A 24,297-nucleotide genomic window follows, 5' to 3' on the forward strand; every position below is an offset into this window, starting at 1 on the left:
ATTTACTGCAGTGTCTATTAATTGTCCAAATGCAGGGCTGCTTTCACACAGTATATTGCTAAACATTCTATGAATGTATGTAAACGTAAAAATGTCCATATCTAAGCGCTTGCTTGTCAGAAAATGTGTTATATCAAGCGTTTCCACCGCCATTTCTCACATAATTCAGTTGTCTTTTCTTTCTAAGATAAGCTTTTGCTACTCTTATCTAAAATGAGTGAGCTAGCGTAACATAAGGGATTCCTATCCAAGCACAGAGGAGTTATTCTATTTGATAGAGGAATGTTATTAGGTTCCTTACAAGCCTTTCATTCTAATAGTAATACATCATATTCTTGACCTTCAACACATGCACAGCCTTTGGAAGGAAAAAAACAAAGTTGGGAGAGGAAAAGTCTCCCATTCAATGGTGTTCCGTTTCAAGTTGTGGGCACGAAGACATGAATGCCACCTGGGGAAAGGCAAAAGCCAAAGAGAAATATGCTGCTGAATTGAACAAGGCGGCAGTCATTTCTACGACAGATCACTGTAATTTATACTATACATTTGTACAAAATTAATTTCATTTTAATAATGTTGAAGTACTAACTGACAATGGAATGTTCCTCAATAAAATTTAAGAAGATGGGACTTTAAATGGGTGTCCCAACTCTTTGGTCACTAAAGATCCCATGGCACTTATTGCAAGAGAATGTAATGATGAGTACCATTTCATGTGTAATGTGTATGTCAAACTGTATTCTTATCATGTAATACTGTGTATAAAAGTACCACGTATGTAAAGTATATAAATAATGTACTATATTTGTAACAAAAATTGTGTAAAAACTAAAATGACTCAAGTAAAAGTCCACCAGTAAAATAATACTTGAGTAAAAGTTTCTGGTTTAAAATATAAGTACAGTGGTGGAAAAAGTACTCAAATATTATACATCCAATTCCTTATATTAAGCAAATCAGACAGCATAATTATCTTGTTCTTATATTTGTATTTATGGACAGCCAGGGACACAGTCCAACCCTCAGACATCACAAACGCAGTATTTAAGGCCTAGCTAGACTATTGTTTCTGCTCACGATATGCCTGAGTATTGATAAAGAAATCAACTAATAAATTATACAAACTTTGATAATATTCTGCAGCTAAATACAAAAGATCCTACAATTTATATTCTGTATGTAATTATATTCATATTTCTCAGAGTTGGCATGACAAAGGGAATGGCTAGTATGTGAGTTCTGCAACACTCAATATTAAGAAAGCTTTTCCATGGACCCCATTTGGACTACTACACCCGCCACACAAATAATGGATCTTCCACTGTTGTGTGAAAACGAAACATAACATTAAAAAAATAAACATTACATAGGCCTACTTATTTCTTTTAATATTCAGGTTAGTCCTTCATTATCAATTCTTCTTAAAGAATTCTGTAACATTAAAGTGTTTGTGCCAGATGACTAAACTGTAACAATTTTCATTAAAAAAAAGGCCATTAAGACAGAATTTTACCTCTATTTTGATATATAAACATATACAAATTGCTTAAAAAAAAAAGTACTTTACTACTGTCCCTTATTTAAATCTATTTTAACATATCGACTGACTGAATATGTACGCACAAGGTCCATCCTTACATGCACACACATTTCTCCCAATCAAATAAGGAAAGCTCTTTATGGATACATATAAATAAGCCAGTCATTTTTTTTAAATAAACTGACAAATGATTTATTTACAAATGTTACCCCTTAAATGCTGTACAAGACTGGCACCTTTAGTTGGCACTCATTTAGCATGATCAGTGCGTTCCTGTAATGCACAGTACAAAAACAACAAAATGTCACAATTGACATATGCTAATAACTTTGAAAACAAACTTACATGCAACTCACATCAACTTACATTTAGCTATATGCATGCGACATAAGTCTGCTTTTCAGAAGTGGAACTGACAATACACACAGTACATTACAATAGTAATGTAAAATGTTAAATGCTTTGACTCCCACAGCCATTGGCAGCATATGATGATTTCCTCACTTTGGAAATCACGAAGGGGCAATCAAGGATTTTAAATAGACCTGTTGACCGCTTTCAAGATGTCTTAATAATACTACAGAGGTTAGCAGGATCTCATCTTTGTGCGGGAGTGTGACTAGTGGTGGCAAGCAAACCTGCAGAAGCTCCAGACATACAGTGCATTCAGAAAGTATTCAGACCCCTTCCCTTTTCCACATTTTGTTAGGTTACAGCCTTATTCTAAAAGGTATTACATTAAATCAATCTATTCACAATAACCCATAATGACAAAAGCAAAAACAGGTAAAAAATGTTTGCAAATGTATAAAAAAATAAAAGTAGTCAGACCTTTTGCTATGAGACTCAAAATTGAGCTCAGGTGCATTCTGTTTCCATTAATCATCATTGAGATGTTTCTACAACTTGATTGGAGTCCACCTGTGATAAATTCAATTGATTGGACATGATTTGGAAATGGCCACACCTGTCTATATAAAAGGTCCCAGAGTTGACAGTGCATGTCAGAGCAAAAACCAAGACATGAGGTCGAAGGAATTGTCCGTAGAGCTCAGAGACAGGATTCTATCGAGTCACAGATCTGGAGAAGGGTACCAAAAAATGTCTGCAGCATTGAAGGTCCCCAAGAACACAGTGGCTTTCATCATTCTTAAAATGGAATAAGTTTGGAACCACCAAGACTTCCTAGAGCTGGCATCCTGGCCTAACTGAGCAATCAGGGGAGAAGGTCCTTGGTCAGGGATGTGACCAAGAACCCAATGGTCACTGACAGAGCTGTAGAGTTCCTCTGTGGAAATGGGATAACCCTCCAGAAGGACAACCATCTCTACAGCACCTAAAGACCATGAGAAACAAGATTCTCTGGTCCGATGAAACCAAGATTAAACTCTTTGGCCTGAATGCCAAGCGTCATGTCTGGAGGAAACCTGGCACCATCCCTACGGTGAAGCATCGTGCTGGCAGCATCATGCGTTGCGAATGTTTTTCAGCCTCAAGGACTGGGAGACTAGTCAGGATCGAGGGAAAGATGAAAGGAGAAAAGTACAGAGAGATCCTTGATGAAAACCTGATCCAGAGCTCTCAGGACTAGGGTGAAGATTCACCTTCCAACAGGACAACGTAGCAGTGGCTTCGGGACAAGTCTCTGAATGTCCTTGAGTGGCGCAGCCAGAGCCACGACTTGAATCCGATCAAACATCTTTGGAGAGACCTGAAAATAGCTGTGCAACAACACTTCTCATCCAACCTGACAGAGCTTGAGAGGATCTGCAGAGAAGAATGGGGGAAACTCCCCAAATACAGGTGTGCCGAGCTTTTAGCGTCATACCCAAGAAGACTCAAGGCTGTAATCATTGCCAAAGGTGCTTCAACAAAAGCACTGAGTAAAGGGTCTAAATACTTACGTAAATGTGATATTTGCATTTTTTGTTTTTAATACATTTAAAAAAAAAACATTTATGCTTTTGTTAAAGGGCTATTGTGTGTAGATTGAATAGGGGAAAATAAATATTTAATCCATTTTAGAATAAGGCTGTACCTACCATAACAAAATGTGGAAAAAGTCAAGGGGTCTGAATACTTAACCAAATGCACTATAGGCTTCAGTAACACAATTTGAACATGCTAACAATACAACAATTCTAAAATAACCATGACATGTTGACCATTTAAATAGCTTTCTAAATCCTTGGATGAAATTCAAAATGTTGCAAGTGATGTATAATACTATTATACAGTATCAAGTTAAATCATGAAATCAACCTAGGCTCAGGTCAGAAAACAGCAAGCAATTCATATTTACTTAAATGAGAAATAAGCGTATGGATTGGATTGATGCTGAATTCAATTAAACAATGACATTTTCAAAATTAACCTCATTGATGGTAGGTGGCTCAGTAGCATATGACCCAAAATCCATTAGAACATTAACAGACCCTTTGCTTATTCAATTTAGACCACACATTCTTTGATAGAAACATTTCTGAGATCTATCACTCTGAAAACATATGGCACAGACATGAAACAGGCAAAATGGGCATGTAGAATTGAAGGTAAGTCGTAAAAATACTTCCAAATGTATCACAATGCTAACAAGAAGATAATTGATGAACTATATTTCATGCAAGCCGCATTTATAATCGTCTTTCATATACATTGAGTGTACAAAACATTAAGAACACCTGCTCTTTTCATGACATAAACTGATCAGGTGAAAGCTATGATCCCCTTATTGATGTCCCCTGTTAAATACACTACAAGTGTAGATGAAGAGGAGAAGACAGGTTAAAAAATGATTTTTAAGCCTCGAGACAATTGAGACATGGCTTGTGTATGCGTGCCATTCAAAGGGTGAATAGGCAAGTGCCTATTTAAGTGCCTATGGACGGGGTAGTAGGTGCCAGGGTGGGGTATGGTAGTAGGTGGAACTCAATATTAGGAAGGGGTTCTTAATGTTTTGTACACTCAGTGTATAGTTAGTTATGTGTATCAATCATTATCCTTTTAGTGTTTTTGACAAAGTTGCAATACAGTAGCTCTAGCAAAGGGGTAAGAGTGGAATGTGTTAATACACATTTTAAATCAGATTTGGATGATACAGAGTATTACATAACAAAACGAATCATTTCAGGTTGAAGGAAATTAAAATGAATTCTAAAAGCCACAGTAAACAAAAAATATTATAATTAAATAATTGATGAACTTTGCACAATCAATCAGCCAAATTGCTGAGGGAAATTACTCGAATACAATTTCGATTTGACAGAGTAAAAGAGGTCTAGACACCCATATCGGGAGAATGCAAGTGTGGCCGACATAAAATAACACTGATTAAAAACTAAAAGGAAGAAGCGCTTGGATTTCCTTGGTCTCAGAAACTAGCCTTATGTGAAGGACAATTTCACAATGGCAGTTCATACAAGTACAGAAGTAAGGAATAAAATGAAATCACAGAATTTCATGTAATACCCTTCTTTTTAAACTGATTACTAGGGTGTTTGACTGATACAGTAATATGCCATTTAGCCGACGCTTGTATCCAAAGCGACTTACAGTCACGCGTGCATACATTTTACATATGGATGGGGGAATCGAATCCACTACCCTGGCGTTACAAGTGCCATGCTCTACCAACTGAGCTACAAAGGACCACAGCTGTTGGACTGATGCATGCTAAATTCTGAGGATGTTAAACCCACAAGTTAACAAAAGTGGTGGAAACATGTTACGAGAACCTCACAAGAATTCATTTACAGCATCATAGACATGAAAAAAAAAATTCTCACTTTTCTTTCACGTTAAGAAAAACTGATTAGGCTCCTGGTGTCTGGCCCAATTGAACAGAGTAAATGTTCAGACATGGTGAATTCTGCAGAGGTCTCTTTTCAAACAAAAGTGGACTTCAGACAAAGTACACTAAAAGCTTTCGCATTGGAAGCAGTGACACAGGAAATGACAAGTTTCACATTCGTAGCCTGTGAAGGAATTGTCCATTTAACTGGAAATTGATGTCTCAAAGAAATCCTGAAAACATTTGCCACGGTCTGTGAATCAATGATTTTCTCAATATCCTAAGACGTTTTTACTAAATCATAGACGTAGATGTGAAAGTCGTCATCAAACTTGATGAAATACACAGAGGGTTTGGCATCAACCTGATGGATAACCATGCCTGTCCTTTTGCCACCATCCTCTTTGGCATATTCCACTTGTTTGCCAACAAGGCTATCCACCACTTCTCCAGGCTCTCTCTCGGTTGGGGTCGAGTCATCTGCAAAAGCATAGAATATTACCAGCTTTAGTGAGATAATTTGTTGACTACATTTATGTAGTATGATTATCTACCGTAATACAACTTAGAATTACATGTTATTAAAGAAAGAGTGATATAGAGACATTAAATGTAAATTAAACAATGCCTACAGTGTTAACACTAAATATCATTTCTGATGGACTCACTTGAATCAGGCATTATCCGGAGATCCCCCTCTTTGTAGTCATCCAAGAGCTGGTACATGTACAAAACAGGGTCCTTTTCGTAAGTGATGTAGAACCATGTGTTCATAATGGGAGCCCGTGCTAGCACCATGCCCCTCCACTCCTCCTTTGGTCCTTCATCTTGCTCAAACATGTGCTCCACTGCTTTGCCTATCATGGTTTCTGCTAGCTGTGCATCACTGACGCGAGCTGGAGCTGCATTACAGAGAGCAGTTTCAAATGAATAGCAAATATGGCTATAAAAAGACATGTAAACTAATTTGTAACAAACTAAGCAAAAAAAGAAACGTCCCTTTTTCAGGACCAGGTCTTTCAAAGATAATTTGTAAAAATCCAAATAACTTCACAGATCTTCATTGTAAAGGGTTTATACACTGTTTCCCATGCTTGTTCAATGAACCATAAACAATTAATGAACATGCACCTGTTGAACGGTCGTTAAGACACTAACAGCTTACAGACGGTAGGCAATTAAGGTCACAGTTATGAAAACTTAGGACACTAAAGAGGCCTTTCTACTGATTCTGAAAAACACCAAAAGAAAGATGTCCAGGGTCCATGCTCATATGCGTGAACGTGCCTCAGGCTAGCTGCAAGGAGGCATGAGGACTGCAGATGTGGCCAGGCGAACAAATTGCAATGTTCGTACTGTACTCTAAGACAGTGATACAGGGAGACAGGACGGACAGCTGATCGTCCTCGCAGTGGCAGACCACGTGTAACAACACCTGCAGGACAGGTACAGGATGGCAACAACAACTGCCGAGTTACACCAGGAACGCACAGTCACTCCATCAGTGCTCAGACTGCCCACAATAGGCTGAGAGGCTGGACTGAGGACTTGTAGGCCTGTTGTAAGGCAGGTCCTCACCAGACATCACCGGCAACAACGTCGCTTATGGGCACAAACTCACCGTTGCTGGACTGGGAAAAAGTGCTCTTCCTGACGAGTCGCGGTTTGGTCAGATTTGCGTTTATCGTCGAAGGAATGAGCGTTACACCGAGGCCTGTACTCTGGAGCGGAAACGATTTGGAGGTGGAGGGTCCGTCATGGTCTGGGGCAGTGTGTCACAGCATCATCGAACTGAGCTTGTTGTCATTGCAGGCAATCTCAACGTGGTGCGTTACAGGGTAGACATCCTCATCCCTCATGTGGTACCCTTCCTGCAGGCTCATCCTGACATAACGCTTCAGCATGACAATGCCACCAGCCATACTGCTCGCTCTGTGCGTGATTTCCTGCAAGACAGGAATGTCAGTGTTCTGCCTAGGCCAGCGAAGAGCCCAGATCTCAATCCTATTGAGCACGTCTGGGAACTGTTGGATCGGAGGGTGAGGGCTAGGGACATTCCCCCCAGAAATGTCCGGGAACCCGCAAGTGCCTTGGTGGAAGAGTGGGGTAATATCTCTCAGTAAGAACTGTCAAATCTGGTGCAGTCCATGAAGAGGAGATGTACTGCAGTACTTAATGCAGCTGGTGGCCACACCAGATACTGACTGTTACTTTTGATTTTGACCCCCCCCTTGTTCAGGGACACATTATTCCATTTCAGTCAGTCACATGTGTGTGGAACTTGTTCAGTTTATGTCTCACGTGTTGAATCTTATTATGTTCATACAAATATTTACACATGTTAAGTTTGCTGAAAATAAACGCAGTTGACAGTGAGAGAACATTTCTTTTTTTGCAGAGTTTATAAGGTATGCATGATCAAATACACATCTAGCACGAGTGCATTGGTTCTAACATACTCATACTATACAGACAAATGCAATATGCTTATGGTAGAGCAAGGCCGACTTTTGTCATGTCTACACAATACCTACCAACTCGGTCTGGTAAAACCTCCAGGCCTTGCACCCTCTCATCTTTGTGAAGCTCAAGTCCATAGATGCAGTCAAATCCATCATACTTGATCAGGTAGAGAGATGGGTTGACAGGGACTTGATCGAGAACTGTTCCTTTCCACTGGGAAACCTTGGTATCTTCCTTCCACTGGTGCGTTATCCTGCAGCCCACCATGTTTCGTCTGGGTTGGGCAATAGGCTTGCTTGGACCAACATTCTTCTGCTTCCTATAGAGATCCCAATACGAAAGGAGGTACGTAATGTCAAATCAATATATCCACACATCTGTCTGTTTGGAAGACAACCTGCTTTCGGTCTTATGCTGTGTCTACACAATGAGAACTTACTTGTGGGAATTTTTCTTCTTGATCAGATTTGCAGATACCCCAGTATTCCCTAAAATGACAAGCAAACATGTGCATGAAATATCTCCCCAGAATTACAAGAATAAATCAGCCTACAGAAAGTATTCATACCTCTTGACTTATTCCACATTCTGTTGTTACAGCCTGAATTGCAAATGTATTAAATATATATTTTTCCTAAATACGTGTTTTTCCTAAATAAAGTGTAAACAAGTTTTTTGAAATTTAGAAATGTATTGAAAATGAAATACATACAGTTGGTCGGAAGTCTACATACACCTTAGCCAAATACATTTAAACTAAGTTTTATAATTTCTGACATTTAATCCTAGTAAAAATTCCCTGTCTTAGGTTAGTTAGGACCACCAATTTATTTTAAGAATGTGAAATGTCAGAATAATAATTGAGAATGATTTATTTCAGCTTTTTTCCCCCCCATCACATTTCAAGTGGGTCAGAAGTTTAAATACACTCAATTAGTATTTGGTAGCATTGCCTTTAAATTGTTTAACAATAAGTTGGGTGAATTTTTACCAATTCCCCCTGACAGAGCTGGTGTAACACAGTCAAGACTGTAGGCCTCCTTGCTCGCACACACTTATTCAGATCTGCCCACAAATTTTCTATGGGATTGAGGTCAGGGCTTTGTGATGGCCACTCCAATACCTTGAATGTGTTGTCCTTAAGCCATTTTGCCACAACTTTGGAAGTATGCTTGAGGTCATTGTCCATTTGGAAGACCCATTTGCAACCAAGCTTTAACTTCCTGACTGATGTCTCCAGATGTTGCTTCAGTATATCCACATCATTTTCCTCCTCATGATGCCATCTATTTTGTGAAGTGCACCAGTCCCTCTTGCAGCAAAGCACCCCCACAATATGATGCTGCCACTCCCGTCCTTCACGGTTGGGATGGTGTTTTTCGGCTTGCAAACTTCTCCCTTCTTCCTCCAAACATAACGATGGTGATGATGTCCAAACAGTTCTACTTTTGTTTCATCAGACCAGAGGACATTTCTCCCAAAAAGTACAATCTTTGTCCCCATGTGCAGTTGCAAACCGTAGTCTGGCTTTTATATGGCGGTTTTGGAGCAGTGGCTTCTTCCTTGCTGAGTGGCCTTTCAGGTTATGTCAATATAGGACTCATTTTACTGTGGATATAGATACTTCTGTTCCCGTTTCCTCCAACATCTTCACAAGGTCCCTTGCTGTTGTTCTGGCATTTATTTGCATTTTTCGCACCTAAGTACGTTCATCTCTAGGAGACAGAACGCGTCTCCAGCCTGAGCGGTATGACGGCTGTGCTGTCCCATGGTGTTTATACTTGCGTACTATTGTTTGTACAGATGAACGTGGTACCTTCAGCCATTTGGAAATTGCTCCCAAGGATGAACCAGACTTGTGGAGGTCTACAATAATTTTTCTGAGGTCTTGGCTGATTTCTTTTGATTTTTCCATGATGTCAAGCTAAGAGGCACTGCGTTAGAAGGTAGGCCTTGAAATACATCCACAGGTACACCTCCAATTGACTCAAATGATGTCAATTAGGCCATCAGAAGATTCTAAAGCATTGACATCATTTTTGGAATTTTCCAAGCTGTTTAAAGGCACAGTCAACTAGGTGTGTATGTAAACTTCTGACCCACTGAAAGTGTGATAGTGAATTATAAGTTTTCGCATATCACCGCAATTAAACTCTGTTTTAAAGTCACCATTGGCCTAATGCTGAAATCCATGAGCAGTTTCCTTCCTTTTCGGCAAATGCGTTAGGAAGGACGCCTATATCTTTGTAGTGACTGGGTGTATTAATACACCATCCAAAGTGTAATTAATAACTTCACCATGCTCAAAGGGATATTAAATGTTTTTTTTACCCATCTACCAAAAGGTGCCCTTATTTGCAAAGCATTGGAAAACCTCCCTGGTTTTTGTGGTTGAATCTGTTTGAAATTCACCGCCGAGGGACCTTAAAGATAATTGTATGTGTTGCGTACAGAGATGAGGTCATTCAAAGATCATGTTTAACATTATTATTGCACACAGAGTGAGTCAATGCAACTTATGTGACTTGTTAAGCACATTTTTTTGTGAACATGGGGTTGAATACTTACATTTCTCAAGGCATTTCAGCTTACATTTTTTTATTCATTTGTAAACATTTCTAAAAACATAATTCCACTTTGACATTATGGGGTATTGTGTGTAGAGCATTGACCAAAAAAATCTAAATGTAATCAATTTTAAATTCAGGCTGTAACAGAACAAAATGTTGAAAAAGTAAAGGGGTGTGAATACTTTCTGAAGGCCGGCACTGTATCATACTTATATCTTTAAAAAAAACATATGGTTCAGTAGTAACGTTTCGGCTACATTCATGTACACAAGCCGTGAGTTTCCCTCACCCCCATCAGCTCTGGGGCGCTGGCCTGGCGTCTTTCCAAATGGGGTCTTCATTGATATACATGTAGGTGAGCAGCCAGGCTGCCAGACTATAGGGTGACAATGTATCTACTAGGGAATCAGGAGAGAGAGGGACACTCCCATCCAGTGCAGGAAAACAGACTGTTGAAAAATGAACATGTGTTAAACATGAGGCACAGAAGAGAAACTCTGCAACATTATGATGAATGACTTTGGGGTAGAAAATGCCATCATTAGCAATTATCTCCAAATGTAACTGTTATGAACACAGTCAGTCATGCTGACTCATGTGTGCTATAGACATATCCTTCAGCAATTACACAGTCATGTAGTTTAGCTGCCTAAAAACAACGGCAAAACAGTAAATCATTTTGTTGCAGGCTTACTTAAGGGCTTTCAAATCAAACTGTTTTGTCAAATGTGTAGACTAACAGTAAAATATTTACGGGCCTTTCCCAAAAATGAAGAGATAAAATAGATAAGTAATAACATGTAATAAAACTAATAATACATAGACAATAAGAAATTATAACTTGGCTATATACACGGGGTACCAGTCCTGAGTCGATGTGGAGTGGTACAAGGTAATCGAGGTAGATTTGTACATATAACTAGGAATAAAGTGACTAAGCAACAGGATAGATAAACAGTAGCAGCAGCGTATGTGATGAGTCAAAAAGGTTTGTGAAAAAAAGGGTCAATGCAGATAGTTAAATAGTTAACCAAATAGCTAACCGGGATAACTATTTAGCCATCTTATGGCTTGGGGGTAGAAGCTGTTCAGAGTACTGTTGATTACAGTCTTGGTGCATCAGTACCACTTGCCATGCGGTAACAAAAATAACAGTTGATGTCTTGGGTGGCAATCTTTAGGTCCTTCCTCTGACACCGCCTGGTATAGAGGTCCTGGATGGCAAGTAGTTCGGCCCCAGTGATGTACTGGGTCCTATGCACTACCCTCTGCGGCTGGATGCCAAGCAGTTGCCTTACCAAGCAGTGATGCAGGGTCCTTAGCTTAGTGATGAGCTTGGAGGGCACTATGGTGTTGAACGCTGAGCTGTAGTCAATGAACAGCAATCTCACATAGGTGTTCCTCTTGTCCAGGTGGGAGAGGGCAGTGTGGATAAGCATCCGGATTAGTGACCCACTCCTTGAAAGCGGCAGCTCCACCCTTTAGCTCAGTGCGGCTGTTGCTTGTAATCCATTGTTTCTGGATAGAATATGTACATATGGGCAATGTGGGGACGACGACGTAAATGCACTTTTTAACGAAGCCAGTGACTGATGTTGTAAACTCATTAATGACATTCGATGAATCCCGGAACATATTCCAGTCTTTGCTACCAAAACAGTCCTGTAGCCTAGCATCTGCTTCATCGGACCACTTCATTATTGGTACTTCCTGTTCAAATACTTCCCGTTTGAGTTTTTGCTTGTAAACAGGAAGATAGAGTTAGTCAGATTTGCCAAATAGAGGGCGAGCTTTGTATGCGTTTCTGTGTGTGGAGTAAAAGTCCTCTGGTTGCGCAGGTGAAATGTTAATAGAAATTAGGTCAAATGGATTTCAGTTTCTCTGAGAGTATTTTCTTGTTTGCTTATGGCCTAATACAGCTCGTTGAGTGTTGTCTTAGTGCCAGCATCGGTTTGTGGTGGTAAATAGACTGCTACTAAAAATATAGATGAAAAATCTATTGGTAAATAGTATGGTCTACAGCTAATCATGAAGTATTCTAAACGCAGGAGAGAAGAACCTCGAGACTTCCTTAATATTAGAGATCGCGCACAAGCATTTGTTGTTAACAAAGAGACACATACCTCCCCCTAACCTTACCCAACGCTGGCGTACGGTTTTGACAAAGCATAGAAAAAAACAGCAAGATGTATATTATCCATGTCCAGCCACGACTCAGAGAAACATCAAATCAAATGTATATATATAGCCCTTCTTAGATCAGCTGATATCTCAAAGTGCTGTACAGAAACCCAGCCTAAAACTCCAAACGGCAAGCAATGCAGGTGTACAGTCGTGGCCAAAAGTTTTGAGAATGACACAAATATTAATTTTCACAAAGTTTGCGGCTTCAGTGTCTTTAGATATTTTTGTCAGATGTTACTATGGAGTACTGAAGTATAATTACAAGCATTTCATAAGTGTCAAAGGCTTTTATTGACAATTACATTAAGTTGATGCAAAGAGTCAATATTTGCAGTGTTGACCCTTCTTTTTCAAGACCTCTGCAATCCGCCCTGGCATGCTGTCAATTAACTTCTGGGCCACATCCTGACAGATGGCAGCCCATTCTTGCATAATCAATGCTTGGAATTTGTCAGAAATTGTGGGTTTTTGTTTGTCCACCGGCCTCTTGAGGATTGACCACAAGTTCTCAATGGGATTAAGGTCTGGGGAGTTTCTTGGCCATGGAACCAAAATATCGATGTTTTGTTCCCCGAGCCACTTAGTTATCACTTTTGCCTTATGGCAAGGTGCTCCATCATGCTGGAAAAGGCATTGTTCGTCACCAAACTGTTCCTGGATGGTTGGGAGAAGTTGCTCTCGGAGGATGTGTTGGTACCATTCTTTATTCATGGCTGTGTTCTTAGGCAAAATTGTGAGTGAGCCCACTCCCTTGGCTGAGAAGCAACAACCACACATGAATGGTCTCAGGTTGCTTTACTGTTGGCATGACACAGGACTGATGGTAGCGCTCACCTTGTCTTCTCCGGACAAGCTTTTTTCCGGATGCCCCAAACAGTCAGAAAGGGGATTCATCAGAGAAAATGACTAACCCAGTCCTCAGCAGTCCAATCCCTGTACCTTTTGCAGAATATCAGTCTGTCCCTGATGTTTTTCCTGGAGAGTAGTGGCTTCTTTGCTGCCCTTCTTGACACCAGGCCATCCTCCAAAAGTCTTTGCCTCACTGTGCGTGCAGATGCACTCACACCTGCCTGCTGCCATTCCTGAGCAAGCTCTGTACTGGTGGTGCCCCGATCCCGCAGCTGAATCAACTTTAGGAGATGGTCCTGGCGCTTGCTGGACTTTCTTGGGCGCCCTGAAGCCTTCTTCACAACAATTGAACCGCTCTCCTTGAAGTTCTTGATGACCCGATAAATGGTTGATTTAGGTGCAATCTTACTGGCAGCAATATTCTTGCCTGTGAAGCTCTTCTTGTGCAAAGCAATGATGATGGCACGTGTTTCCCTATAGGCAACCATGGTTGACAGAGGAAGAACAATGATTCCAAGCACCACCCTCTTTTTGAAGCTTCCAGTCTGTTATTCGAACTCAATCAGCAGTGATTGAGTGATCTCCAGCATTGTCCTTGTCAACACTGTTAACGAGAGAATCAGAAACTTCTAAATCCTTGACATAATTTTCTGGAATTTTCCAAACTGTTTACAGGCACAGTCAACTTAGTGTATGTAAAGTTCTAACCCAATGGAAGTGTGATACAGTGAATTATAAGTGGAATAATCTGTCTGTAAACAATTGTTGGAAACTATAGTTTGTTAACAAGAAATTTGTAGAGTGGTTGAAAAACAAGTTAATGACTTCAACCTAAGTGTATGTAAACTTCCGACTTCAACTGCACATATCTACCTCAAATCTCTCCAACTCGGTATTGCTACCACGTGTATATAGCCAAGTTATTGTTCATTAAGCGTTATTACTTTATTATTTCTGTACATTGTTGGGAAGGGCACTTAAATAAGCATTTCACTGTTGGTCTACACCTGTTTTTTATGAAGCATGTGACGATTAACATTTTATTTGCATCTTGGAAATAGACCTCTAAACACATAGATACAACAGTCGGAAATATTAACTATGAATATTTATGATGAACGTAAACTTTACTTTTTGGTAGCAGTTCAATATACAACTTTCAAAGTCAAATTTGCTCATTCAGTGCTGTATGGTCCTGCCTGACAAAAATGCATAGTTATACTGCAATAATCCCAACATCCTGATAAGATCGTTCCATGTCATTTCAGCAAGCCATGACACCCACCATCTCAGATTGTTCTGAAGTAATTTCTGTAGTTAGATAAGATAAGCATTCCTGTAACATTTTTTGGTTGAAATATAATTTGAGCTTTGAGAAATTAAGCTAATTGATTGCACCGAAATATACCATTTTAATTTATAGGATTCATATAACATTCAATAAATATAGTACCTAACATCCAATTTGGACCAACTTTTCAATATTTTTTTTAACTAATGTGTAAGACATGAGGAATCCAAAGTAATTGTCAAAAGCCACCTATGGACCCCCCCATCCCATTCTAAGAATGAGTATACAGTATCAATCAGTTCTCTATGTCTAATAAGTAGTATGGAGCTGCAGCTCTGAGTATGGTTTCTTCCTCCTATGTTATGTATTATCAGTAAATTTGGTGGGTTTTTCCCCATCTTTTCAGAGAAATTGTTAATTTCATTTCACATCCCATCCTACACTGTGATTACCAGGTTCTGACCACTAGATAGTGCTGTTCCTACTATGTTATTTATTTTTTAAAGATTACACCCCCTACCCCCAATGTTAAAGGGATAGTTCACCAAATCCCGTATTGGTTTCCTTACCCTGTTAGCAGTTTATGGACAAGGTATGACAGTAACCCATGCATTGGTTGTTTACCTGACCAATGTTTTAAATGCACACATCCAATGGGTGGGGGAGGGGGGGGGGGGTTCTTTAAAAAATAAAATCAACTGAAACAGCACCATGTAGTGCTCAGAACTTGGTAATATCAGGATGTAGAATTGGACATAAATGTAACCACTTCAATTACTAATGTCTCTGAACACGATGGGGAAAGAAATAACCAAATTCACTGGAAATACATTACATAGGATGAATAAACAATACTCTGAGCCGCAGCTACATACGACTTGTCAGACATAGAGAAATGATACTATATATTAGTTGTGGGATGGGATGTGTTGGGTCCGTGGCATGCTTTTGACAATTTCTTCGGATTCCTCATGTCAACTCATTAGTTAGGTTTCCACCCAATTGGCGACAGATTTTCATGCGAAGACGTAAAGATTTGCATTTAAACATTGTCATAAAATTGCCTTGTTGTGGATAAAAGGCTGTGTGCGTGATGACGTAGTGTGCGTGATGACGTAGTGTGCGTGATGACGTAGTGCACATAAAAATACATTTTGCGGTTAAATTCCCATGTATCGAAAAGAATACAAGTTAAATGGGTTTCCACCACATTTTCAACTCTGATGGTTTTCTCACCAAAAAATATTGTGGTATATAGCGAGTGTGCCCACTAGTATTAGCACCTGCGCTCTAGCCAACAGCTTGCAGATACAATGCGGGTATAGCCTATATCACAGGGGTTAAACTCATTCCACAGAGGGCCGAGTTGTCTGCGGGTTTCCACTCCTCCCTTGTACTTGATTGATGAATTAAGGTCAATGATTAGTACGGAACTCTCCACACCTGGTTGTCTTACTTGAAGAAAAAAAAACAGCTGAATTGAACATAGCTGAATAAAATAGAAAATATACTTTCTCCAAATGATTTGAGGGAGTGCGCACATGAGGCTATTCTGTGTTGAGCGGTTATGCTTAGAGTTATTAAAGTTACTCTAGTTGTAATACAAATGTTGGGCTACACAGTGCATTCGGAAAGTATTCAGACCCCTCGACTTTTTCCACATTGTTACGTTACAGCCTTATTCTGAAATGGATTAAATCGTTTTTTCCCCTTCATCAATATACATACAATACCCCAAAATGACAAAGCAAAAACTGGTTTGACATTTTTGTAAATGTATAAATATAAAAGCCATGTAAATATCACATTTACTTAAGTATTCAGACCCTTCACTCAGTACTTCAGTTAAAGCACCTTTGGAAGCGATTACAGCTTAGTCTTCTTGGGTATGACCCTACAAGCTTGAGGGGAGTTTCTCCCATCCTTCTCTGCAGATCCTCAAGCTCTGTCAGGTTGGATGGGGAGCGTCACTGCACAGCTATTTTCAGGTCTCACCAGAGATGCTTGATCGGGTTCAAGTCCGGACATTGAGACTTGTAACGTAGCCACTCCTGTGTTGTCCTGGCTGTGTGCTTAAGGTCTTTGTCCTGTTGGAAGGTGAACCTTCGCCCCAGTCTGAGGTCCTGAGCGCTATGGAGCAGGTTTTCATCAAGGATCTCTCTGTACTTTGCTCTGTTCATCTTTCCCTCGATCCTGACCAGTCTCCCAGTCTGTGTCTCTGAAAAACATGCTGCAACCACCATGCTTCACTGTAGGGATGGTGCCAGGTTTCCTCCAGATGTGACGCTTGGCATTCAGGCCAAAGAGTTCAATCTTGGTTTCATCAGACCAGAGAATCTTGTCCTTTAGGTGCCTTTTGGCAAACTCAGTGCCTTTTTACTGAGTGAGGGGCTTCCATCTGGCCACTCTACCATAAAGGCCTGATTTGGTGGAGTGTTACAGAGATGGTTGTCCTTCTGGAAGGTTATCTCCACAGAGGAACTCTGGAGCTCTGTCAGCATGACCATCGGGTTCTTGGTCACCTCCCTGACCAAGGCGCTTCTCCCCCGATTGCTCAGTTTGGCCGGGAGGCTAGCTCTAGGAAGAGTCTTGGTGGTTCCAAACTTCTTCCCTTTAAGAATATTGGAGGCCACTGTTCTGGGGGACCTTCAATGCTGCAGGAATGTTTTGGTACACTTCCCCAGATCTGTCCCTCGTCACAATCCTGTCTCGGAGCTCTACGGACAATTCCTTTGACATCATGGCTTGGTTTTTGCTCTGACATGCACTGTCAACTGTGTGTGCAGGTGTGTGCCTTTCCAAATCATTCAATCAATTGAATTAACCACAGGTGGACTCCAATCAAGTTGTAGATACATCAAGGATGATCAATGGAAACAGGATGCATAGCAAAGGGACTGAACACTTAACAAAATAAGGTATGTTTTTAATTTTCATATATTTGCAAAAATTCCTGAAAACCTGTTTGCTTTGTCATTATGGGGTATTGTGTGTTTGTTTTTCTTTTTGCCAAACCGGCCATTCACAAATTCAGAGCGTTATTATGTTCCTCGGTTAATTCATCGCATTTCATCTCGACACTGAGCGCGCTCAGGACGCACCCAGAGTATAGCATTGTTAAATTATACAAATGTTGTAACGGCAGTCAAATGACAAAAGTAAAATGACAAAGTTGCTAAGCTTGCTAGAGAACCTCCAATGAATTACAGAATAACTTCTCCTATACTGTATTTGACAAAATAGAATGGATGATTATACAGATAGCAGATCAGCTCATGAATAACAGAGAGATGAAGAGTGCAAAAAGTTTAAATATCAAGGTATCTTAACAGGTACTTTGACATGCATAGGGGAGAGACATGCTTTGATAATGCGACCTACATATTACAGAACAAAGTTTGGGATTTTCATGTGAGACGGGAGTCAGGATTTTGGGTTTTAGTGAGGTTGGGACTGGAAAGGAAAACATCCTAGGCTCTAGGACAGGTGAAGATAGCATTTTCCCTCATGTCTCTCTGTATTGTTAAAAGACTTCATGTCTATGACAGAGATGCATATGTAGTGAATTGTTCATTGACCTATCAAATTTGTGACTGTCTGAAGAGACAGGTCAGAGAGGCACACATTCTTTTATAAGCTATACTGTAGAGGCTTTTTTATAGAGACTTTTTGTGAAGTAAATACACTAGGCTAAAGGCTTCCATTCAACAACCTGTTTAGATAACGTGCCATTTCATTTTTTGCTAATCTGATGCTGCTCATGTTGTGTATTTTGTGGAATTGCCTTAGTGCCAACATTGGGGGGGAAATGTTTTAATTGGCTACAGGTTCATCTGCCTCACCTAAAGCCCATTCTTGTGGGAAGCTGCTATAGAGCACCAAGTGCAAACAGTCAGTATCTGGATAATGTGTGTGAAATGCATGTGATATCAGAGAAGTATATTTTCTGGGTGATTTAAATAGACTGGCTCTCATCAAGCTGCCCACTCAAGAAAAGGTGTTGTCAGTCAACCTATCAGGGCAGTTACAAACAGCACAGGAATTAAATCATCAACATGTATTGATCACATCTTTACTAATGCTGCAGAAATTTGCTTTAAAGCAGTATCCATAGAATGTAGGGATCACAATATAGTAGCCATATCTAGGAAAACTAAAACTAAAGTTCCAAAGGCTGGGCATAATATAGTGAATAAGAGGTCATACAATACGTTTTGTAGTGAGTCATATGTTGATGTAAAGAATATTTGCTTGTCTGTGGTGTTTAATTTGGAGCAACCAGACACTGCACTTGACAGATTTATGAAATTGCTTATTCCAGCTAATAATAAGCACGCACCCATTAAGAAAATGACTGTAAAAACTGATGGGTTCTGACTATAAACTTGAAATATGCTTAATCAAGTCACTAAGGGAGAGGGGGGAATCCAGAACGTTTACATTCTGTCAGAACATGATATTGTTAGACATCAGGTATCCTACGGAAAGGAGAATGGCCACAGTCTGGTTTCAGTTGTTGGGTTTCAATTTGAAATACTTGCTACACCAAAAGTTAATGGTTATCTGTAGGGGGAATAGGGATCAATGCAGGTTAGATATGAGCCAGGGGCTTGGGAATGTTACTGAGTAAGGGATAGGCGATCACATGGTTGAGGTCACTGATAAGGGTGGAGAGCTGTGGATTAGTGAAGAATGGGGGCCGAGGTCAGGTCACATTATGGGAGAAGGAACAGTTAATTACCCACACTTAAACTTCCTGCCTAGCAATAAAGATGTAATGTTTAGAGAAAAGGAAGAGACATCACCTAAAGTGGGGAGTACATGCTTGTTCTGGTGGGAACATATATTTTGTCTGTTCAACTGTCTGAACCATTGGGTGAATAAACTTGGTTTGAGCTTGTCCTAGTTGTCCGGTAGTTTTTACTCTTTTTATTTAGAACCTAACAACTGTTTACTCCCCATGGATTGATGAAGATTTGAAAAACGGTATGGTTGAGAGGGATGAGGCAAAAGGTATGACAAATAAGTCTGAAAGCCCAACTGATTGGCAAACGTACTGCAAATAAGAAATCATGCGACTAAACTAGATAAAAAGAAACTATACTATGAAACAAAAAATTATTGATATAAAGAATGATAGTAAAAAGCTTTAGAGCACCTTAGAATGACATTTCAGCTCCATCGTTCGTTGAATCAGATGGCTCATTCATCAAAACCCACTGACATTACCAACTACTTTAATGACTTTTCATTGGCAAGATAAGCAAACTTAGGTATGACATGCAAGCAACAAAAACGCTGACACTTCACGGGTCATTCTCATGAAACCATTAAAATGCCATGGCAGTAATGCTTTTAAATATAAAACATGTCATTTAGTAATATAACAAAATATCATAATAAAGATGTGTTCTCTACCTTGCACAAAGAGTAATTTCAACATAGGAATGAATTACTTTAGTATTTTACAGCATTTTCTGATGAAATTCTCATTACCGCAACGCGTCCAGCTCTGTCTGAATGCATGTTATGTTGTAATTTAAACAGAGTAACATTTAAATATCCCGAAGAAAAAAAAATGGATGTTCTAATAGATGTTTTCAAATGACAGAAAAAATATTAACTGAATATTCATGTATGATAATAATGAAAAAAGTGGAAAAATCAAGTGTCCATGACTGATGTCATCCTCCGCAACATTTTTGAAGGACTGAGAATTTTAAATAAAGTTTGATTTTGAATGAAGCAACACATCTGCCAGTACCTTCAAGATGGCTACCAAGTAAGCAGATCTCTTTATATTTATCCAGTTAAAAAGTTAAACAATCTCGTCAGACTGCATACATGACAGTATTGATTAGCATGACTTTTTGCTACATTCAACATAAGAAACTCTACACACAGGCCAATTAGGCATTGGAAAGATCTAAAGGCAAGTCTGTTTGTGACAGCCCTTTCACTGGCTTTCCCTCACAACCAGACAACCAACCATTCCAATACTGGAGTATCCCCAGTGTCATTCAGGCTTCGATAACATTCCAGTTAGTCAATGGGTCTCTTTGGTATGCAAGCTGCATCTGCTGACTGCCTATAGCGAACCGTGTAAATGGAAACTGATCACCCAACAGCCCCAATACCCCGCCAGTCATACAGGAAGGATACCACCCTTGCCGCTGCAGCTTGCCCAGAATGACCAGTTAGCTGTGTAAGCTGGTCAGGCCCCAGAACTACAACCACAACTAGCTACTTTGTCTCCTCTCCCTTTATTAAAAACACACTCATTTCCTGGAGACCTCAAAGACTTTGGATCAAGCTTGCAAAACTTAATTTTAGTGGGTAAAAGAGGGCTATACATATACACTACTAGAGTAGCTGAGTGTGGTATCATGGTTGCTTTCCTGTAACTTGGTTACGCTACTGTGTGCTTCTGTCGTGAAAGGCTTGTTATTATATTTTGTAGAATTGCCCATTGTTGATATGCTGTAAGTGTGTGAATGAGATTAAAACAAACACATTGAAGTTGGCTTCGGCTATTGAAACACAGAGTCATGGCAGTGCCACTCATAGTAAGATATACCAAGAGCCTTATGAAACCATTTTAAAAGACAGAATAACACATACAAAATGAACAAGGGCTACTTACGTGCAGGTGAAGGTGTTGGAGTGTAATCATGTTGGCCATATTGGATTCTGAATCAAATTGATTCACACCAGCCTTTATAGTCATAAGTGTTGTAAACTACACAATTCTGGGGAAAATAATAATTTTGGATGGCATATTGAATGAGGCAAAATATAAAGATAATATGTGATGGCCCCATGACTTTATTGAAATACTAGGGGCTAAAAGATACAAAAGTCTTTAAGGAACATTAAACCCCCCCAAAATAAATATATATTCACTGCTCAAAAAAATAAAGGGAACACTTAAACAACACAATGTAACTCCAAGTCAATCACACTTCTGTGAAATCAAACTGTCCACTTAGGAAGCAACACTGATTGACAATACATTTCACATGCTGTTGTGCAAATGGAATAGACAAAAGGTGGAAATTATAGGCAATTAGCAATAAAGGAGTGATTCTGCAGGTGGTGACCACAGACCACTTCTCAGTTCCTATGCTTCCTGGCTGATGTTTTGGTCACTTTTGAATGCTGGCGGTGCTCTCACTCTAGTGGTAGCATGAGACGGAGTCTACAACCCACACAAGTGGCTCTGGTAGTGCAGCTCATCCAGGATGGCACATCAATGCGAGCTGTGGCAAGAAGGTTTGCTGTGTCTGTCAGCGTAGTGTCCAGAGCATGGAGGCGCTACCAGGAGACAGGCCAGTACATCAGGAGATGTGGAGGAGGCCGTAGGAGGGCAACAACCCAGCAGCAGGACCGCTACCTCCGCCTTTGTGTAAGGAGGATCACTGCCAGAGGCCTGCAAAATGACCTCCGGCAGGCCACAAATCTGCATGTGTCAGCATATGGTCTTACAAGGGCTCTGAGGATCTCATCTCGGTACCTAATGGCAGTCAGGCTACCTCTGGCGAGCACATGGAGGGCTGTGCGGCCCCACAAAGAAATGCCACCCCACACCATGACTGACCCACCGCCAAACCGGTCATGCTGGAGGATGTTGCAGGCAGCAGAACGTTCTCCACGGCTTCTCCAGACTCTGTCACGTCTGTCACATGTGCTCATGTGCTCAGTGTGAACCTGCTTTCATCTGTGAAGAGCACAGGGCGCCAGTGGCGAATTTGCCAATCTTGGTGTTCTCTGGCAAATGCCAAACGTCCTGCACGGTGTTGGGCTGTAAGCACCCATAACACCCTCATGGAGTCTGTTTCTGACCGTTTGAGCAGACACATGCACATTTGTGGCCTGCTGGAGGTCATTTTGCAGGGCTCTGGTAGTGCTCCTTGCACAAAGGCAGAGGTAGCGGTCCTGCTGCTGGGTTGTTGCCCTCCTACGGCCTCCTCCACGTCTCCTGATGTACTGGCCTGTCTCCTGGTAGCGCCTCCATGCTCTGGACACTACGCTGACAGACACAGCAAACCTTCTTGCCACAGCTCGCATTGATGTGCCATCCTGGATGAGCTGCACTACCTGAGCCACTTGTGTGGGTTATAGACTCCGTCTCATGCTACCACTAGAGTGAAAGCACCGCCAACATTCAAAAGTGACCAAAACATCAGCCAGGAAGGATAGGAACTGAGAAATGGTGTGGTCACCACCTGCAGAATCACTCCTTTATTGGGGGTGTCTTGCTAATTGCCTATAATTTCCACCTTTTGTCTATTCCATTTGCACAACAGCATGTGAAATTTATTGTCAATCAGTGTTGCTTCCTAAGTGGACAGTTTGATTTCACAGAAGTGTGATTGACTTGGAGTTACATTGTGTTGTTTAAGTGTTCCCTTTATTTTTTTGAGCAGTGTATTATAGATATTTCCACCTATTGTATCTGTGTGTTTACAGGTCTATATTTCCAAGATGCATTCAGACAGCCTAATGCTGTTTGTTTATGTATGTAGGGCTGACAGGTGACTACTTTTATTCCAAATTAGAGCAATATCAGAGCTTGCAATATTGGGTTACATGAGTTTATGTGGCCCATTCTCTTCAGTCAGGCATTATTCTGCACTTTGAGTTTAGGGGGAGGTTTTCTTTAGAGCAGATTACAATAGCCACAACATAAAATAAAAAGTGTTACTGTATGTATTTTTTATCAGGCAGGATCATTTAGCACTGTTTGAGTTAAGGGTGTGTGTCACAATCTATCTATCTATCTATCTATCTATCTATCAATTTAACCACTTTTACAGTAAAAACAAATGTCACACAACCATCCACTTTGTCCATGAGATAAACGTGGTTTATTTTACCTCAGATAGGGGTAACAAGAAAATGTGGGAGCCTTGCCACTAGCCTAATAGGCTGTAATTCCTGAAAATGTATACACAATTTGGATTAGAATTAGCTCCACCCGGTTCATACATGGTTTTCAAAAAATATTTACCTACAGATAACATTGAAACAATGTGTATCTGTCTCATTTCCCCCGACCTAACTATATTTTTATTTAACAGACATGGAAAGCAGTTATAGCTAAGTAAATCTACTCAATATTCTCTGGAGTGACCCAAGAACGTATAGGATTGCCATTTATACAATAAATAAAAAGTCAAAGGGAGGAACTATTTTGCTTGCAGTTGCATATGTAAACACATGTGCATCCTGAAGCACTGATTCGCTCGAGTGCCAAATAGGTGGATTGACTTGATTCTAACAATGTCAGCCATGTTGAACCAGCAGTACATACAAACCCCGCATCAGTGTACAAAAACGGCGCAAGCGAACAAAGGAAGGGAAGGTATATGGTCTGTCTGACATGATTTCGAAATGCAAACAACAAACCAGTTTTATACACAAATGTCCCATGCACCCTCATAACTCCCATGGAAACTAGTGGTCGTCTGAGTCCATGCATTTCATTATCAATCGAGTGATTCGTTTGAGGGTTGCTTACCCAATGAATTGTAAATCGAATTAATTGGTCCCCTCTCGCATTTCCTCCAGCTCCGTTTGCATGCAACCCTAAAGCTATGACCGAATCCAC

At 40.3% G+C, this 24,297-nt stretch overlaps 1 protein-coding gene across 2 annotated transcripts; it reads right to left on the bottom strand.

Annotated features, from left to right (window-relative positions):
- Window positions 1-969: 969 nt before the first annotated feature.
- On the bottom strand, window positions 970-24,297 carry LOC129825934 (spindlin-Z-like). 2 transcript variants are annotated; one of them, XM_055886066.1, is made up of 7 exons: window positions 24,208-24,293; window positions 23,564-23,624; window positions 10,653-10,812; window positions 8,233-8,281; window positions 7,865-8,112; window positions 5,999-6,232; window positions 970-5,810 (listed from the first exon to the last, which is right to left on the bottom strand). In XM_055886066.1, exons 3-7 carry the CDS (start codon window positions 10,702-10,704, stop codon window positions 5,611-5,613), a joined length of 783 nt encoding a protein of 260 aa, XP_055742041.1. In that variant the 5' UTR covers window positions 10,705-10,812; window positions 23,564-23,624; window positions 24,208-24,293; the 3' UTR covers window positions 970-5,610. The 2 variants fall into 2 exon arrangements, with proteins under 2 accessions (XP_055742041.1, XP_055742043.1); XM_055886068.1 differs by lacking the exon at window positions 23,564-23,624 and having other exon boundaries at window positions 24,208-24,297.

The sequence above is a fragment of the Salvelinus fontinalis genome, chromosome 28, assembly GCF_029448725.1.
Source record: "Salvelinus fontinalis isolate EN_2023a chromosome 28, ASM2944872v1, whole genome shotgun sequence".
Lineage (NCBI taxonomy): Eukaryota > Metazoa > Chordata > Actinopteri > Salmoniformes > Salmonidae > Salvelinus > Salvelinus fontinalis.

Excerpts from the sequence above, each read along its gene's own strand:
- LOC129825934 (XM_055886068.1), bottom strand. The coding sequence starts at position 10,704 with ATGAAGACCCCATTTGGAAAGACGCCAGGCCAGCGCCCCAGAGCTGAT. Across the intron at positions 6,233-7,864 it reads GGTTTTACCAGACCGAGTTG|CTCCAGCTCGCGTCAGTGAT; the intron begins GTAGGTATTGTG and ends TCTGTAATGCAG. Across the intron at positions 5,811-5,998 it reads CCGGATAATGCCTGATTCAA|ATGACTCGACCCCAACCGAG; the intron begins GTGAGTCCATCA and ends ATGCTTTTGCAG.